Source organism: Macroventuria anomochaeta (assembly GCF_010093625.1).
Source record: "Macroventuria anomochaeta strain CBS 525.71 unplaced genomic scaffold BU25scaffold_21, whole genome shotgun sequence".
NCBI lineage: Eukaryota > Fungi > Ascomycota > Dothideomycetes > Pleosporales > Didymellaceae > Macroventuria > Macroventuria anomochaeta.
In genome coordinates, this window is record NW_022985382.1 from 241,842 (window position 1) to 259,957 (window position 18,116).

The window sequence follows — 18,116 nt, forward strand, 5'->3', positions numbered from 1 at the left end:
CGTCAACGGCACAAAGAACGGGTCAACGGCCTATGGAGAGGTCGCTAGCGACGAGGTCATCAAGGATGAACACAAGCCTTCAACACCTTTATAAACGAGCGAAGATGACATGCAGCTAGGTATTGCAGAACTTCAGACTATTGATTGTGGACCTCTGCCAACAATCTGGCATGGACAAGTTGTTACACCACGATAGACCGAGTTCGTTTCTAACCTTCGGCAGGACACCCTGGAGGAGCCATAGGCATGGCCGTGATCGGTGTAGCGCTCTGGAGGTATGCCATGAGATATGCATCACACCAGACAGACTAGTTCAACAGAGATCGCTTCATTCTGTCGAATGGCCACACATGTCTATTTCAGTACACCAACCTTAACCTCTCGGGATACAAGGTAATGACGTGGGAGCAACTGCTTTCATACTATTCCGAACGACCGAACAGTCTTCGTACTGGACATTCCGAGATCGAACATGAGGGCATTGAGCTTACCACTAGTCCTTTGGTGCAAAGTATTGCAAACGCTGTTGGTTTGGCGATTGCAACCAAGCGCCTCGCCGCCACTTTCAACCGCCCTGGATACGATATCCTCGACAACCACACCTGGTGCAGTTGGCGACTCATGCAAGCAAGAGGGCGTCGGTTGCGAAGCCTTCAGCTATGCTGGCCATCTGAAGCTCGGAAAATTGACAGTCATCTACGACAACAACCAAATCAGTTGTGATGGCAGTGTGGATCTGACCAACAACGAAGAAGTCAACAAGAAGATGGAAGCCTGCGGCTGGCAGATCTTCAACGTGGAAGACGGCAGTAACGACATCGCTGCCATCGTCGCCACCATGGAAAGGGGCAGGGAGAAAACAGACAAAAGCTGCTCTTCATGCAACTCAGGACTCATTGACGCAGGTGAAGACGGGCCAACGCATCATCCTGTGAAGCTAGCGGCGCTGTACCGTGCAATGCCGCATATGCAGTACATCCGGCTTGACGATAGCGAGGAGGTGGCGGGCGCGTGGAAGACGATGATTGAGAACACCGACGGGCCTTTCATGATCAGTGTTAGCCTACATGCACATCCCCAGCTGGCGGGCCTTACGAAGCGCGAGGGTGTGGAGAAGGACGCGGATGTGACTCTGATCAGCGTTGGTGCTGATCCGAGCTTCGCCGTGAACGTGGACGACGCCCTTGTCAAACAGTCCGTCAAAGCGCGCGTGCTCTCCTTCCCTTCACACACGCTTTTGCGTGCACAGCCACTCTCCTACCAGCGCGAAGTGCTCAGGCGAAACGAGAACATCCCCGCCGTTGTCATCGAGCCCTACGTCGCTCTGGGTTGGGAACGCTACGCCGACGCTGGCATTAACATGTCTTCCTTCGGACACTCCCTACCAGGGAAGTACATCTACGATCACTTCAGCTACGGGAACGACACTATGCCGAAGAAAGTGCAGGGGATTTTGGAGAGCTGGAAGAAGGGAGATGTTGGGAGAGGCGAGTGTGTTGAGCTATGAAGCTCTGATAATTGGGAGGCGGGCTTCACTTCTCTTATCGCGCGATTCTTGTGTTTCTCAAGCATAACTTGACTGGAATCATTATCCCTTACATCTATCGTCTTGCTTGCACTTGCTCAAACTCAACATGTTCCACAGTGGTACGTAACCTCGCCCCGTCCACTGTGTGCGCTTGTTTGCAGAAGCACCTCAGATCTATTCCCCACGTCCTTAGAGTACCGGCGAGCTTCTCTATGAATGTCAGACGTATCAGGCGACGAGATCTAGGGGTCCGCTTGCCAGGTGGTACCGACTCGCGAATGCTCTGTTGTGAGCAGAAAGACCACAATAGCAATAAAGACCAGGACGAGATGTATAGCTAGAAGAGCCATAACGACAATGAGACACGTCCACTGCGCCGGAATAGTGACCGGCGACACCACTCTATTACTCTGCGGGACTGCTGACATGGAATCGGGGAAGAGCGTCGTAGTACGTTGTTTGCATCAGGAATGTTATCAAGGCTTTCAGGGCAAGTGCAAAATTGCCTGTTTCTCTCAAAGTCTGTGTAAATATGGCGCTGTTGGTTGCGTGTAACGCGTTCTGATATGACGGATGGTCGAAGATGATGGTCGTCATTGTGTCACTTGGATCCTCGATATCGTTGAAGCCAAACGATATGCTGGCTATCTTGAACCACTCGTAGTATACCATATCCGATACTAACTTCAAAGTATCCCGCTCATCTCGTTTGGAAGGTGGCTGCAGGTCGAGTATTCCACGATCGCGTGGTGCGAGTGGATCACTCACGGTGCCGAGTGATCGCCGTGCGTTACGGGTGTCGTAACCCCTTTGTTGTCCGTCCCATGAGAGCACCGGCTCGAAGAGTTGACTCTCTCCTGATATATAAACATGGTGGTCCCCTGGCACGGGAATCGAGAATCGAAGACTGACATTTAGACCAACGTCAAGGCCATCCTTGCTCGCGAAGATGTTCCGCCATAAACCAGAAGTGTGTTGCTGCCATGGAAGGCTTGCAGATGTGCCTACATTGTCCTGTATTCATGACGGAAAGACCTCGAGCCAATTGGGTCCCCCAATTGTATTAAGCTGCAGATACGACCAAGGCTGATCTGTGCTGTTCGTGACATGGGCTGCGACATCCATACCAACTTTCGAGCCTCAGTTCGACACATCGCGCAGACTGAGGCCATAAGATGCCGAGCTATTGTCCCAGACAAATCGAGCTCCACAGATGTAGTTTTCCCGTACCAATTATGCAAAGTTTCTGTATCGAACCATTTCGTATCGGCCCACCTTAAGTCGGTCAAGTTCAGACCAGGATAAGAACCCTCCGTAATCAGGTTGAAGTAGAGGGGCCCGGAACCGCCCGTCATTTGGACTCTGTAGAGTTTGATGGGTGGTGCGATGAAACAACTCTAGCATCAATCACAGCTGCCGGACCAGAGTAGTTCCGTAGAGCAGAAGGTCGAGATGTCGAAGTGAAAGGAATGTAGGCACGGGGAGTGCTTCCAGTGCCGATGTAACCCACAGCTTCAGACGGGAGTTGGGCAAGTTCCGCAAATAGAATCTATGTCGACGGCCCAATCCTCCATGGGTCCGATCCAGTGGCTGCTATCACGTGTGGGTGGACAGGATATGAAGTTTCAGATCCTGGTGGCTCTTCATTGACTCCAAAAGCCAGGATGTCTTGAATCGTTCCGAGAACGATATCGACAGCTTTGAAGCCGCCTAGCAGCAAGGTCGAAATGAATTGCAGAGCGGCCAAGTTCGAGAACGCGATGAAGATTACAGCCACGTACCCAAGCCGTACTCCATGCGAGGGGATCGAAATGCGTTACCCAAGTGCGATTGTGGGCCGTTGTTCACCGACCGAACGACGGACAGAAGGGCTGCCAAAGCTAGCAACGGGGAGAATGCCTGCGAAGCAGCTTCCGGGAGTTCTGAAAGTTCTCTGGATGGGAAAGAACACCTGCCTCAAGAAGCAGCAGAAGTAGGCAGCTGCGATGACTGGGAAAGCATAGGGGCTGTTGATGTATGAGCGCATTACCCGAAGCAGCAGAATCGCAGTGCCGTAACATATCTGTTGCGATATTGGTGATAAGATCTCTTGTGCTGCAGGATTTAGGGCACGTTGGTATATCCCAATAGACTTGCGATTACATACCACTGCGAGCTTCCGATAGAAGGAAGTATGAAGTCATTATTAATATTTGTATTCATTCTACATAACCCAATCCGGCCTGTTCAGCCAGATCAATGATTAAATATCCAGACCCGCCAACGCCATCGCAATGGTATCTTAGCCTCCCATCATTCTGAACCCCGAAAGTAAACAAAGAGATTCGTTTCGTATTAAGTACAATCGTAAGCACCCCATGATGCTTTGATGTGTACGTCCATGGTAAGAAAGGCCGTAGTAATGAGAAGTGTGGTGTGCTTTGAAATTGTGTGTTGGAGTGGTGTGATGTGTTGTTGTATCGAGTGTAAGAATGTGTAGGAGTAGTTGTGCGTGGTAGTTGTGCAGGCGAGTTATATTGGGCTATGAGGTGTGCCGGAAGGAGCGTCGTCTGCGCCGGATTTCGATGCCGACTGTGCCTCGTTGCCAAGGAGATTTGATGGGACCATGCCATCTGAACCGAAAGGGCCGAAGAGCGAACTCATGGCTTCTCCGTAGCCGTCGATGTTAGCGCCGAGATCGGTGTGTGGCAGCGTTGGAGACGAAGCTTTCGATAGGAGAGCACTGTCCGCATGACCGTTGATGTCGGGTTCAACCTCCGGCTGTGCAGCCAAGAGATCTTCGACCTCGACCGTCGTCTGCTGAGCGTCTGCTGCTAGCTCACGGTCGGCAGCTGGCTCTCCGTCGGCATTGTCCAGATCTGGTAGTGATCCTGAGCCAGGGAACGACCACGAAAACGCACCGGGTATGAACTCATTGTAGTGCCGCCCTGCAATCGTGAACTTCTTGGAGACAGGCTGGGTATCGCTGTCGAAATGGGAAGCAGGTACGCGACCCTCGCTCACGGAGCGACAGCGCTCGAACTTGACCCAGGAATCTGTACGTTGTGCCGAGTCTTTTCGCTCCTCTACATGGAGTTCCAACCGCGCTAGCGCTGCCTTGAATTGAGTAAACGCTTCGCTCTGCAGGCGCTCTAGTTGTTTGAGAGCTTCGGTCGTCAGAGGCCCACGTTCAGGCTCAGGTTTAGGCTCAGGCTCGGTCATCGCGGGCTCCGAATGGACTTCTATGGGCCTATGCAGGTTGGTGTTGGAGATGCCTGCAAAAGCTTTGACCCATGCGTACTTCAATGCATCATGATCCTTTTCGAGGTGGCGAACCCCGCGCTCGCGACGGTCTTTGTTGATCCAGTCGAATGTGCGCATCCTGATTTGGTCGCCTCTCTAGGGCTCTCGTTCGATCAGGAGACGGCCGTTGCTCCATGTAGACATAGCGTCGACGTAGACGGGAAAGCTGTGGGTCATGGCGAAGCCAGGGAACAGTTCGCTGTGGTAACCCGGTGCGGCGTCATCCGGCTCAGATGTCTTTTCCGGCGTCGGTGGTCTGTCCTGGAAAGCGTCGATATCCTCGCCTTGACTGAACGCGAAGATGTTCAGGACCGGCGGCGCGAAAGGTCGACGCTTCGCTGGTCCCTCGAGACGCCAATCCTGCGGGTATACAGCCAGCCGTCCAGACATCTCCTCCTCGCACGCAGCCACATCGCAGTGAGCCGGCATCGGCCCCAGACGCTCTCCCTCGTACGCAGCCAGATCGCAGCGAGCCGACAACGGCGTCAGCCTCAGACTCTCTTCACTCGCCCTACACGACATCAGCACAACGCCTCCTCACACACTTTCAGACAGCTAATGGTACCGGGGAGGAGTCCCCTGGCCATTCGGCGCGCCGTTGGGCTGGAACTCCATTTCCCTCGCCATAACCTCGCGTGTCTGCGGGAAGTAGGGCTCGACGCCGTAAGTCTTGAGGTAGCTGGCTGTCTTCTCGATGCGCTTGATCTCGCGCTGGACATTCCACTCCTCGCCCTCGCCGAAGCGGCGCTGGACGACGTCGACCATGGCGGTGTCGAGGCGGCTGTAGAAGTCGCGGCGGGCGGCGATGTCGGTGCTGTCGGCGCTGTCGAGGCCGCCGTGCGAGTTGAGGTTGCCGCCCAGCTTGAGGATCAGGTCGAAGGCGTACTTGGGGCCCTGGGGGAGGAGCGTCAGACGCTGGATGTCGGGCAGGAACTTGAGCATCGAGGAGGCGAAGTGGCTGGAGGAGATGGAGTCGTTGAGGTCGTCCTGCAGCCGGTGCAGGTCGAAGTTGACGATGGTGATCTTGCGGTCGAGCTGGGCATTGAGCGTGTGGGCGGCGTCGGGGGTGGTGGTGTCCATGATCTTGGCGATGGACGAGGGGACGTCTGCAACCGTTAGCTGTGCGTGCGCGCGCGCGCCGTGGGGATGGACCGCTTACCTGGCCGCAGCCCGCGCTTGTCGATCCAGCTGTGGACCTCTGCGCGCTGGGCCTCGAGCTGCTCGACCCACGACTGCATGTCGGCGAGCTGGCTCTCGAGCTGCTCGATCTTCTCCGTGTACGGGCGCACGGCCTGGTTGAAGGCGGCGGCGAGCAGGTCGGGCATGGGCTCCGGCTTGATCGCGTTCATGGCGGGCACGGGGACGCCGCCCATTGCTGGCATGCCGCCGTGGCCGTTGTGGCCGCCGTGGCCGCCGTTGGACATGCCGCGTACGGGCAGGCTCTGCTCCTGCGGCTGGTGCGGGCGCGGGTACATGTCGGCGTCGTCCTGGTCCTGCTGGCCTGGGATCGGCTGCTCCTTGCGGCTGCTCTCGGGGCGCTTCTCGAGGGACTCGTCGAAAGACTGCGAGCGCGGGTTGCCGTCGTGTTCAACGTAGCTGTTGGCGCGGGACGAGCGGCGCTTGAAGAACATAGTGAGAAAGAAGAAAAGAGCTCCGGCGGCCCCAGAACGAGCGTGTCAATATATGGCGTGTGGGAGTCAGCGCAATCTCGGTTCCCGTATAATCGCTGGAGCGTGGTTGGGGCGAGCGAGCTGGTTCCAATAATTGTAGGACCTGTGGCTGGGCCGTCCAAGATCTTATCGGGAGGCTGGGGGGATCAGTCGCCACGCCGTTTCGTTGCACGGGGGACCAGGTAGCACAATTGACCGTGCGAACGAGAGGCGTGCAGATTGACCCGTCCGAACGAGAGGCGTGCAGATGGCGGTAGCGAGAGTATCAGGATACGTGGTATCAATGCGCCTGCTGGAAACTATTGATGCGATTGAATGTGTCTCCTCTGCTGCCCAAAGCCTGGTCCGCAGTTGATAGAGCCACGAATCGAGCTAGCACCCCCGCTCCTGCCGCGAGTCCGACCCGCTGTCCAGCCTCCCGCCGCTCCACCAATAGCGCCTGCCTTGGAACTGTCCACTGCGATCACACCACATGCGTCGTGCCGGCTTCCACGCGTCGCCAGGTCGCAAAATCCGCATCTTCCCACTTCGACGTCTTGTCTTGGATCTTGTCTTGGATCCTGTCTTGGATGCTCTCGAAACATCGTCAACACCCGGCGCTATGACGACGTTCATCTCCCCCGATCTGTTGCTCGGACGACAGATCCCCCGGGATACACAGACCTCCAGGTGGCACAGGGGCCAACCTGCAAGCACAGACTAATGTCCACCGTCGCTGCAACCTTGCAAGCGGCCACCATCACCATCATCACCACCATCATCGTCACCATGGAGATCGCTTCGAGAGAGAATGCCAACTAGTGATGAATCGTTCTACTGCCATAGACCCCTGCAGCCTGAACGTTGTAGCCCCGTGCACGGGGTTCCATTGCCTATGCCGTCGTCTTCTCCCACGACAATGCTGATGGCCTCAAGGACCAGCAGTGAACCTCGTGGGTCGGGTGGTACCATCTCATATATGCACAAAGGCGCGCCCATGGCGAGTGTGCCGACACCAATCCCATCGTAGAGCCGAACGCTGCGGTTAGTGTATAAAGGTCTCAGTGAGATACTGCTGTTCCTGGCGGCGTTCATGGTTCAGCAGCACTGCGGGCTGCCGTTTCGGCGCAACCTCGTCGACAACAGGCGTGGCAGCTTCACCTTGGACACTTGACCTTGGAATGCACGCATCCGGCTGCGTCGTCGCAATTGCAGATGCCGACAAAAGACTCGAGCCACATCAGACGTAGGTGTAGCTTGGGTAAAGTCCACGCCTTGCAAAGTTGAGACGCAACGCTGCACAACCCCGATGAGGCTGGCTACACAGGCTTTGGTAAACGACCTGGCAACGTCCGACTGACAGAAGCAGGAGCTGAGTATCGAGATGACAGTGAGACTGTCGACGAAAGCGAACATGTGTCGCTAAAGAGATCAGAAAGTTGCAAATGATGCGGGTGCCGTGGATCTGGAGGAAAGAACGTTCGTTCTCTGGTCGGGAGAGGACTGCTTGAGAGCTCCTTCCGCATCTATCCTGCCACATCTAGGATCCAATCCCCTCCTGAACCATCATGCCATTACACAATGGCGTTGTTACCTGCTGTGCCTGCACGCAGTCACGCTTCACGTTTGACAAGACCCAAGGGTGAGGTTGGTGTACGATGTCGGAATCTGTAGCCAACCCGAGACGACGGTGGAGAGGGGCAGCTACTGTCGTTTTGATTTTGGCTACTCCCCATCGAGCGTTGCATCCCGGCGGAGATCCTTCCACTTTGAGCGCATGTTTTCGCCCTGCTTTTACACCTTACCATTGCACCACTCCCGCGGCCATCGGCTGATGTATCGCTCCAGAAGAGGAAGAATGTGTCCGAAGGCCAGGAGCTGATATCACCATCTTACGGCGAACGATGCCCACGCCTAAGCGGCGAGCACGACCATGTGAAGCATGCAGGGGTCGACATCTCAAGTGTGAGTTTGCGATCTGACAGACCCGAATTTGGCCATGGCTCACCTTGTACAGGTGATATAAGGGGGAGCAAGGAGCCATGTCCGAACTGCAAGTGTGCAGACATACCGTGCATCAATGCGACAAAGCAGCTTCGCTTCAGGAATGTAGCAAAGTCCAAGAAAGCAGCTGGCTTCGCTGCCGATCAACCATGGCTGCAGACTTCATCAACGTCGTCCTTCCTCAACGAGACAGCAGCGGTAACTGGAGCCTCGAATGCGCCAACAAAATTTGACGAGCCAGAGCAGGTACTGCAGTCGCTCTCACCACTGGCGCAGGCTGAGCAATCACCGAGTGTCCACTCCTTCGTGACAGTTGACCGAATTAGTTCTACGCCATCACCACCATGCTCAGTACCGTTTGTAAGTGTAGAGGCCAAACACCACCGACCATGGGAGGAGGCTTATGTACCACCTGAGTCTCTTGCGCATGCCATTGTGGCCCTGTCTCCCACAACAATCATCGCAGCTACCCCATCCCCTGCCGCTACTTCAGGTTCGTCTTTTCACCTCTCGCACGTAGAGATTTGTCTCATTGACTTCGTGCTGTGCAGGAGCCAATCAACCAAGTGCACTTCCTATTGGCCTGCAAGAGGCATGTTTGATCAGGCACTTTACAGCGAAACTGGCTCATTCGGTAAATTTTTCAGCAGGAAACTCCCGATCTTGTACTTTTGCTGACTTGTCACGTTCAAGTTCGACACGACCGATCGCGACGCTCATTACGCAATCACCCTGCCGCATCGAGCTCTGAACAGCCCAGTGTTGCTGTACGCTATCTGCACTGTGTCATCTCGCCTTCTGACCAGCAGGTGGTACAGCAAGACGCCAAAGCCAACGACCCTATATTACGAGAACATTCCACTGCCCGATCTCGATGAACATTCGGCTATCCATTACCACAATGCTTGTTTGGGTTTACTCATGGACTTCGCAGATACACCCGCAGATGAAGCCAATGCCGAGGCCAGAGCCGTTGCACTTGCAGCTACCACGATCTTGCGGACTTATGAGCAGCTGGACAGTAGGTGCTCAAGGAAACCTGCAGGCCCTATCAACCTCACTGACAGTTTCCAGTCTCCTTGACAGGTCTCGACGCAGAAGTCTACCAAGGCGTGGTACAGACAGTAATGTTCAAGCATCACGATGTATCGATATACTCCCTAGACAATATGGACAAGCAGAGTCGAGACGAGCGAGGCAACCTGATACTGGCAGAGGGTCTCCGTAAATCTGCATGCTTGATTGCCCTGCGACAAGAGATCTGGTCTGTCCTCCTATATCGCAGACCATTTCGGCTTCCGCTAGCGGAAAACATGGACTACTCCACACTAGGACACACCGATGACTTTACGTGGGCAAACCGTCTCATCCTGTGGTGTGCAGATGTCTCGAGGTTCTGCTTCGGCTCGAGCACGGTAACGCCAGACACACCAGAGAAACACAGTCCCGCATACGACAAATGGAGGGTACTTAAGGATTTCGATGATCGCTGGACCGCTGACACGCCATCTTGCTTTCGATCATTGTATTACTGCCCTGCGAGGCCAGAGAGAGGTGACTACTTCCCCGTCATCTGGCAGCCCAACGATGCTCACATCGTAGCGTTGCAACATCTCGAACTTGGTCGCATGCTCCTCGCTGTCTGTAACCCACGACGCCAACGAGTCGGGATTGGGTCTAGGGCAAGCAACTTGGCCATGGAACATCAGCTACGAGAGTCAATCAAAGTGCTCTGCGGACTAGCACTGGCCGACAAACATTTCCAAGGCGGCATGACAACAGCTGCGGTCGGTATTAGCATCAGCGGCGAACTCTTCGACAAAGTGCAAGACCAACGAGCGATTGTCCAGTTTCTGAGGACGCTGGAAGACGAACATGCATGGCCTACAAGATTCACCATTAATGCCTTACGAGAAGCTTGGGGCGTTGAGCGTACCAACGAAACTTACTTCATACCTTGCGGTTTTTGCTCGGTCTGAGAGTTGTTACCGGCCCGCAGGTATACTCGTGATACAAGTAGCATGGGCAAAACAATCACCAGCTTGCAGCAGAAATCTCATGCACGCGCTATGCGATACAAAACGTGACTCTGCATGGTAAGGGGAAGCGAGTGCTGACCACCTTTTGCCCGAACGGGTGTCGCGGCGTGGAAGCACCAATCGTAAGCAGTTTCTATCGTTCACTCTGCCTATACCACGTACAGCATGCGTGCATCCCTGCAGTCCTAGGCTTCGGTAGCGAAAGGCTGAGCCACGAGCTGAACTTTCAAAGCTGTGCTTCACGGGGGCTGCAAGCCACTAGGCTAGATTCGAGCCGTGGCTTGCATTGACCTTCTGGCCGACCCACGATGGCATACGTATATCTCAACCTCAGCTTTGTACGTTGATAAAATCGTGCGCAAACTCGGGTTTGAATCACATTTGATTCTCAGAGCACTTCACGTATGTTGGTCAGCAGACATCGTGAGCACTTGCCTGGCGTCAACTCGACCAGCGATGTCATCGGGATATGGAAGCGTCAGGATATTTTTGGGGTCACCAGGCTGTGTAATTCGCCTATGGCTTCGGAACGGTGTAGCCCAACCTACCTTATGCTGCTTCTAAGGCTCGCCCCCACGGGTGATCGCAGCTCCAGACTCAGCCGAACGCACGCCCACAGATGCAGTCGACTTTTCCAAAGTGATGTCGATCAACCAGCTACGAGTTTCAGAAGGATCCCAGATATATTATCAGCATTGCAAAAGTTCCTAAAGACATTGATCATGGCGGATGGGCAGAGTCATAGCTATTGGATGGATCGATTTGACTGATTCCCAAACCTGCTGTTTAGCCCAGTTCCCGCCACGTGCGTGGTTCGATAGACGATGGCATTAGTACTTGCATGTCTGGGCTTTGGCTGGAGGCTCGGCCTTTGAGGACCTTTACACAACACCGCTATTGGTCTCACGTTGTCTGGATTTGGATTATGACAGCAAATCCCCGCTTCGCTTACTACGAGGTCACTCAGCCTCCTGATCGAGATCCTGATGTGTCGTGGAGACAAAACCTAACACTGTCAGCCTTCGCCTGCTCCACATTCTTCGACTCCTCCCCACTTCATCATGCGCTTCGCGCTGCTCAGTATTCTGCTGGTTGTAGCGACCGCTCAACAGAACGGCAAAGATCCTATTAAGAACGTTTGTCGACGTCACAAGCATCAGACATGTATCATCGACTCGAAGCTCTATATAGATGGCGGGCTGGCTTACTATGGAGGTTCAAAAGATAACGGCAGTGTTGCTGAAAAGAGTGAGTCAGTATCCGCATGACACTCAATGTGTACTTACAGATTCAGATACCTATCTTTTGTGGGAAGATGTCTCGAACGCAACGAAGACTGAGTTCAACTTTCCAGACCAATACGCTAACTTGTCCAAGGTGAGCCTTGTTGACTCACATTCGCCTTGTGTAACGTTCAGATGATGTTGACGACTATTTAGGACCCAGAAGTTCCCTCTGTAAGCGGAGGTGTACTGTGGCCTGACCCTGTAAACAAGCTCTTTTACCTCTTTGGTGGCGAGTATGGTGATACCAACGAGGTGAAGAGGAGAGATGGTCAAGGCAGTGGCTTCACGCTGTGGTTTTACGATACCATCTACGATTCCTGGAACAAGTCGAAGCGCCATGGGTCACAAGACGGTATCCGATGGCCCGCACTCGGTGCTGGTGCAGTATCGGACGCAGGAGACGCATACTACTATGGCGGATATTTGACCAACACATCTGACTTCAGAACTGATGGTCAGCCTGTCATGCAAAACGGCTTGATAACATACAACATGGACAGCCGACAATGGACCAACCAAACTTGGGATGAGACACCCCGCGCAGAGGGATCGCTACATTATCTACCCGCTTCCGAAGGTGGCATGCTCGTATACTTTGGCGGCCTCGAGACAGATCAGTCGAATGGTAACGTTACCTATGTGAGTTGGCATTAGTCTGCTGGTGCTCATGACAATACTGACATACTCCAGGCTGACATGAGTGTGGGTCATTTCGATTAGTGGTATGGCTCACCTGAGCTGACCGAGAACAGCAAATTTATCTTTACGACATTGCAAACCCAAGGTGGTACACGCAGACGGCCACTGGCGACGTGCCACTGTCAAGACGCGGGTTCTGCACAGGCGTAGTCTGGGCGAAGGATAAGTCTTCCTATAACATGTAAGCTAGTCAGAGTTCGAGAGTAATGTAATCAGGCTACTAACAGCCAAAAGCTACCTCTTTGGCGGCTTTGGAAGCCCCAATGGTACCGGACTCGGCGATCTATATGTACTATCCATCCCATCTTTTCAGTGGATTCTGGTGGGTGAAGACTCTGTAGCCCTTGAAAGCATACACTTACTCGGACAGATATGGCCAACCCCACAACAGTTCATCTTTCCGGGAGGAAAAGGGTGGTCCTCGTGCAATGTGTTCCGCGAGTCGCAAATGATTATCATTGGCGGCTCCCTTACAAACACCTCCGTCGTAGATTGCGACGCTCCGAAGATTGGCGGCCAACATGGCATGTTTCTCGGTCAAGAGAATGTAGAGCAAGGTGGTGATACGGGTCCGGCGTGGTGGCATGCGCCCGTGGACAATATCACTGGATATCGAGTTCCAGATCAGATTGTTGCACGCATTGGCGGCGAGTATGTTCCTACAGCACCAGACTCCGACTAAGACTGAGCTGACTTCCACAGTACAGCAGGCCACGCTGCCTCTACAGTGCCCGCAATGGGCTGGGCGACACAAGATCTAGCCAAATACCTCGGAACCACATTCTCTGCTCAGGCACGGACAACGATGAGCGGTAGGGTAATACCCACGACATCAGCAAGCGCTACGCCATCACCGAAGAAAACAAACACCGGTGCGATAGCAGGAGGCGCAGTTGGCGGTGCAATTGTGCTGATCGCCGTCATCGCTGGTGTCTTCTTCTGCCTCCGTCGCAGACGAAATACTCAGGGACAGAGTCAACCATCTGAACTGGGAGGGACGCCCAATCCTCGCAGCCCCGACATGGCCCGGAAATCAGTCGCAACTAGCTCAGTACTTCAAGGCAGCACTCTCCACTCACCCTCGCCCCACACACCAGCATTCTATCCCCAGGGTTCACCGCTACCTGCGTCTAACCCTTGGCGCGGCGAAATGCATATCCCAAACTCGCACTACCAAGGTCCACCGAGTCCACAGCATCAAGAGTCACCATCATCGCATCATCCGTCTGGGGACTGGGGACAGCATGGTATCCACGCACAGGGTAGTTATCCGTATCAACAGACATACTATCCTGTACCACCGGAGCCTTCGACGTCGCCGACTAAGGAGCGTCATGCGTATACGACGAGTGTGGAGTTGCCGAATGTTAGAAGCCCGGCGAATGCGGTAGCGGAGATGGCGGAGGCGAGGAGTCCTTTGCCTAAGCATTAAGCCTTGCAGGAAGTGCTGGGTACCTTTCATAGCAGACCATAATTGTATGTGAGGACAGACTGTATCTTGAACACAATTGCACATTCACTGGACGATTGGGACCTGCATAATCTTTTTATCATCAGTTCATGATGGCGCATCTCACTCTGATGGCAGGGTCGGCAGGCTACATGTGGCATCTCTTCAAGACAGCATGAACAGCCCGAATGCGAGTGCGCTCTTTGCTCAAGTCTAATCAACCATCAACGGCGGACGAATACTCTATTGACCCAACACAGAGCACATAGCTCTTCACCCTCGGGTTTTTCGATCCACAAATGTCAGCTGCAGTCTACCGGTGCTTAAAGGGTGGCTGGCCTGTGGCTCAAAGCGACAAACGAAGTTGAGTTCGGACCTTCGGCGTCTCTCTCCCACAATTTCATGAAGACCTTGTGGGTTTGTCGTGATTGTGTACCTTTTTCTCTTGCAGATCATGAGTCGCCGAGATGGACTAATGCAGCGGTCATCGTGCTGTCGATCGTTTCGTCAACGCTGTCTGACGACCCTTTAGCGATACCCCCATGTTTACTCACAACTCATAGCAGTTTTCCACGTGTTAGAGGGCTCGAGAGAAAGCGAGGTCAAGAGAGATGGCCTTGCCCGGCTATTTAGATCACTTCGGCGCAAGAGCGTGCTTGCCGGGCGCTCCGAAGGGCGGGGGAGGAGAACCCTGCAGGCAAACCCAAGCTGGCGGGATACGTCAGTGCGTCTCAGCCTGCATGAGCCTCCACTAGCGCGCTCGGAAGTCGCTGTACTGTACTGTAATGAAACTGACACACTCGAAAACAGACGTGGCGCGTGCTGCATAGCTTTTTTTGAACAGAGGTGTGGCGCATGCTCCCTGGAAGCTGTGCCAGTGTGACTAAGGTTTATAACCTAGCATGTCGTTTAGCAAGATTTTGCTCCCTACGCCGAGACGATGTGCTAATGCTAATCAAATGAGCGTGTTGCTTGACACCGTTTTTGGCGGTGGTGTCGCTGCGTTGCGCGACGGCCCGTAGTGGGACAGCGACCAGAAGCCAGCGCGTCCTTACGCAGCCAGCACGCTACAAGGACGTCCACATGTTGATTGGAACCCAAGCCTATAACTTTGCATTTCTGCACTATCGCATCGCGCCCTTAGGCGAGAACTGCCTTTCTGCTCGCACTTGTGCCCTGTCGCGCGATCATGTGTTGTCAGCTTTGCCCGTCGGGCTCATGTCGCGGTGCAGGCAGGCTGCGCCTCCCACTCTGCCTGTTCGAATCGCAGCCTGCCTCAACAAATAGCCTTCTGAACCGTAGCACTTGAAGACTGCTCCCTTAATCTCTGATTTAGCAGCCTACCGCTTAGCACTTACAACGAACTCGACAAATACATCGCACGATCTCCACGTCCTGCGAGAGCGAGGCACCGTACGCTACCGACTTTTCCAGCCTGCTTCGAAGCTCCTAGTCCCTCTTCTACCGCTCGCGCGAACAGATGTACACGGCTCTATGCGACTGCTACACACGGCAAGCGATGGGAGGCTCAGCTGGACCAACGACTTGATCGGCGACCAGATCCCCCCCTATGCCATCCTGTCACACACCTGGGACGGGCAGGAGGTGGCCTACAAGGATCTCCAAAACCACAAAGATATAGAGGATGTCGATGCAAAGCTCAAGGGGGGTTATCAGAAGCTTTTCTTCTGCGCCCAGCAAGCTAAGCGCGATGGTCTGGACCACTTTTGGGTAGACACCTGCTGCATCGATAAGTCAAACAACACTGAGCTGTCGAAAGCAATCAATTCGATGTTTCGCTGGTACCAGGACGCAGATAGATGTTATGTCTACCTTTCAGATGTCGAGACCAGAACTCTAGATAGGGGCGGTGGGCCAACCCGGGATTGGCAGTCGGCTTTTAGAGAAAGCAGATGGTTCACTCGTGGCTGGACTCTCCAGGAACTTCTCGCTCCCAAATCGGTCGGCTTCTTCTCCGCAGAGGGAGAGTGGCTGGGGGACAGGGACTCGCTTAGGGGCACCATCCACGAGATTACGGGAATACCCGTAGCAGCGCTGTCAGGGACCTCATTGCTGGAGTTCAGCGTGGCTGAGCGTTTCTCCTGGGCAGCGGATCGGCGGACTACAGAGGAGGAGGACGGGGCATATTGTCTGCTAGGCATGTTCGGCATTCATTTGCCGCTAATTTACGGTGAAGGTAAAGAAAAGGCATTGAAGCGACTGAGAAAGGAGATACGAGAGTCTTTTGAGGACGTTGCCAATGCACATGTGAATGATACTGATACCCGCAGCCAAAGCCAAGAACAGAGGCTTGGCAAGATCTTCAGCTGGCTCTCGGCGCCCGACCCGTCCACAAACTACCAAAAAGCACACAAGCAGCGGCAGGCTGAGACTGGACTGTGGCTGCTAGAGGGCAAGCAGTTTGTGAGATGGAAGGCGAGTAAAGCATCACGGCTCTGGCTGTATGGGATTCCAGGATGCGGGAAGACCATCCTGAGCTCTACCATCATCGAGCATCTACTTCAGCACTGCAACGACATCGGTACAGTGACAGCATACTTCTACTTCGACTTCAACGATACACAGAAACAAGATCCAGAGCTGATGCTTCGCTCGCTGCTCTGTCAGCTCCTGCAGCGTTCGTCTACGATACCCAAGGGCGTTGATGCATTGTTCTCGTCTTGCGAGAACGGACATCGACAGCCATCACTGCATGCGCTTCTCGAAGTAACACCGCAAGTGATGCAACAGTTCACGCATGCCTACATTGTTCTTGATGCGCTTGACGAGTGTACACAGCGCCGGGAACTGATGGACGTGCTTGAGATAGTGGCTGGGTGGCAGCTTGACAACCTGCATCTAATCATGACCAGCCGCAAAGAGCGGGATATTGAGAGCTCTTTGGAGAGTTGTGTCAAGGAAGAGGACACCATCTGTCTTCAGAGGGACGTGGTGGACAGCGACATACAACGATACGTTGAACAACGGCTGTCTGACGATAAGAGTTTGGCAAAATGGAACAGGGACACTGCTGTGAGGCAAGAGATTGAGGCTGCATTGATGCACGGAGCTTGCGGGATGTGCGTGTGTTCACCTAGCTACCCGCAGAGCTAAAGCTGACGATAGCGTAGGTTCCGATGGGCCGTATGTCAGCTCGACGCGTTGGCGAAGTGTCGCAATCGAGCAATGCTGCGCAAGTCACTGGCCACATTGCCGCAAACACTAGATCAGACATACGACCGCATCCTCTGTGCAATTAGCAAAGAAGACTGCGATTACGCGATGCGCATCCTGCAGTGGCTGACGTTCTCTGCGCGGCCGCTGTCTGTCGAAGAGATTGCCGAAGTTGTCGCTATCGACGTGGCACGCGACCCAGCGTTCGACCGTGATGAGGTGCTAGAAGATCCGCTAGAAGCAGTAAACATCTGCTCCAGTCTAGTCACTGTTACAATGAACGAAGCGGAGGGAGAATCGAGGCCTGCACAACGAATCATTGCTCTAGCACACTATTCTGTCCAGGAGTACCTTGTGTCAGACCGGATCAGGCAAGGACAAGCAGAGCAGTACAGCATGCAAGAGGTCGAATGCCACAACGCGATAACAGGGGGCTGTTTGAGATACCTGACTCAGTTGCAGCAACCGTTGTTAACAAAGATTGTTAAGGCATCTGCACTCGCAAGGTACGCGGCACAGTTCTGGAGCAGCCATCTTCGGAAGACAGGAGACGAGACAGACGGAAGTGCACTAGCAATGAGTCTGATGTCAATAGATAAGCCCGCATATCTCAGCTGGATCCAGTTGTGTGATCCGGACCGTTCGTGGGAGCAACCGAACTTAAGGAAAAGTCTAGAGATGGTTGCTGCACCGCTGTACTATGCAGCACATCTAGGCTTGATTATGGTTACAAGACTGCTACTCGAGAACAACGCCGACATCAACGCGCAGGGTGGAGACCACGGCAACGCACTGCAGGCAGCTTCACTGCAAGGCCACGAGCAGATAGTCAAGCTGCTGCTAGACAACAACGCCGACATCAATGCGCAGGGTGGATACTACGGCAACGCACTGCAGGCAGCTTCACTTAGAGGCAACGAGCAGATAGTCAAGCTGCTGCTAGACAACAACGCCAACATCAACGCGCAGGGTGGAGTCTACGGCAACGCACTGCAGGCAGCTTCA

At 54.0% G+C, this 18,116-nt stretch overlaps 6 protein-coding genes across 6 annotated transcripts in view; 4 read left to right on the top strand and 2 right to left on the bottom strand.

Annotated features, from left to right (window-relative positions):
* Positions 1-472: 472 nt before the first annotated feature.
* BU25DRAFT_459509 (uncharacterized protein) lies at positions 473-1,507 on the top strand (the record flags this gene model as incomplete). Its single annotated transcript, XM_033710285.1, has 1 exon — positions 473-1,507. The coding sequence occupies one exon, from the start codon at positions 473-475 to the stop codon at positions 1,505-1,507; it is 1,035 nt and encodes a 344-aa protein (XP_033560568.1).
* A 2,532-nt stretch (positions 1,508-4,039) lies between these two features.
* BU25DRAFT_459510 (uncharacterized protein) lies at positions 4,040-4,729 on the bottom strand (the record flags this gene model as incomplete). Its single annotated transcript, XM_033710286.1, has 1 exon — positions 4,040-4,729. The coding sequence occupies one exon, from the start codon at positions 4,727-4,729 to the stop codon at positions 4,040-4,042; it is 690 nt and encodes a 229-aa protein (XP_033560569.1).
* A 636-nt stretch (positions 4,730-5,365) lies between these two features.
* On the bottom strand, positions 5,366-6,441 carry BU25DRAFT_432177 (uncharacterized protein; the record flags this gene model as incomplete). The annotated part of the gene is made up of 2 exons (XM_033708703.1): positions 5,366-5,916; positions 5,970-6,441. The coding sequence occupies 2 exons, from the start codon at positions 6,439-6,441 to the stop codon at positions 5,366-5,368; spliced, it is 1,023 nt and encodes a 340-aa protein (XP_033560570.1).
* Positions 6,442-9,046: 2,605 nt separating this feature from the next.
* Positions 9,047-10,442, top strand: BU25DRAFT_343956 (uncharacterized protein; the record flags this gene model as incomplete). The annotated part of the gene is made up of 3 exons (XM_033702979.1): positions 9,047-9,097; positions 9,157-9,484; positions 9,538-10,442. Coding segments are annotated over 3 exons (1,284 nt in total), but the record flags the coding sequence as incomplete, so codon positions are not given.
* Positions 10,443-11,563: 1,121 nt separating this feature from the next.
* On the top strand, positions 11,564-13,919 carry BU25DRAFT_432178 (uncharacterized protein; the record flags this gene model as incomplete). Its single annotated transcript, XM_033708704.1, has 7 exons — positions 11,564-11,750; positions 11,797-11,879; positions 11,942-12,427; positions 12,541-12,668; positions 12,722-12,809; positions 12,858-13,138; positions 13,190-13,919. The coding sequence occupies 7 exons, from the start codon at positions 11,564-11,566 to the stop codon at positions 13,917-13,919; spliced, it is 1,983 nt and encodes a 660-aa protein (XP_033560572.1).
* Positions 13,920-15,328: 1,409 nt separating this feature from the next.
* BU25DRAFT_97033 (HET-domain-containing protein) overlaps positions 15,329-18,116 on the top strand; it is a 4,066-nt gene continuing 1,278 nt past the window's right edge. Inside the window, exons 1-2 of the mRNA XM_033712279.1 lie at positions 15,329-17,017; positions 17,069-18,116. The exon at positions 17,069-18,116 is cut by the window's right edge and continues 5 nt beyond it. Coding sequence (XP_033560573.1) covers positions 15,432-17,017; positions 17,069-18,116 — 2,634 coding nt within the window. The 5' untranslated portion in view covers positions 15,329-15,431. The remainder of the gene's footprint in view (positions 17,018-17,068) is intronic.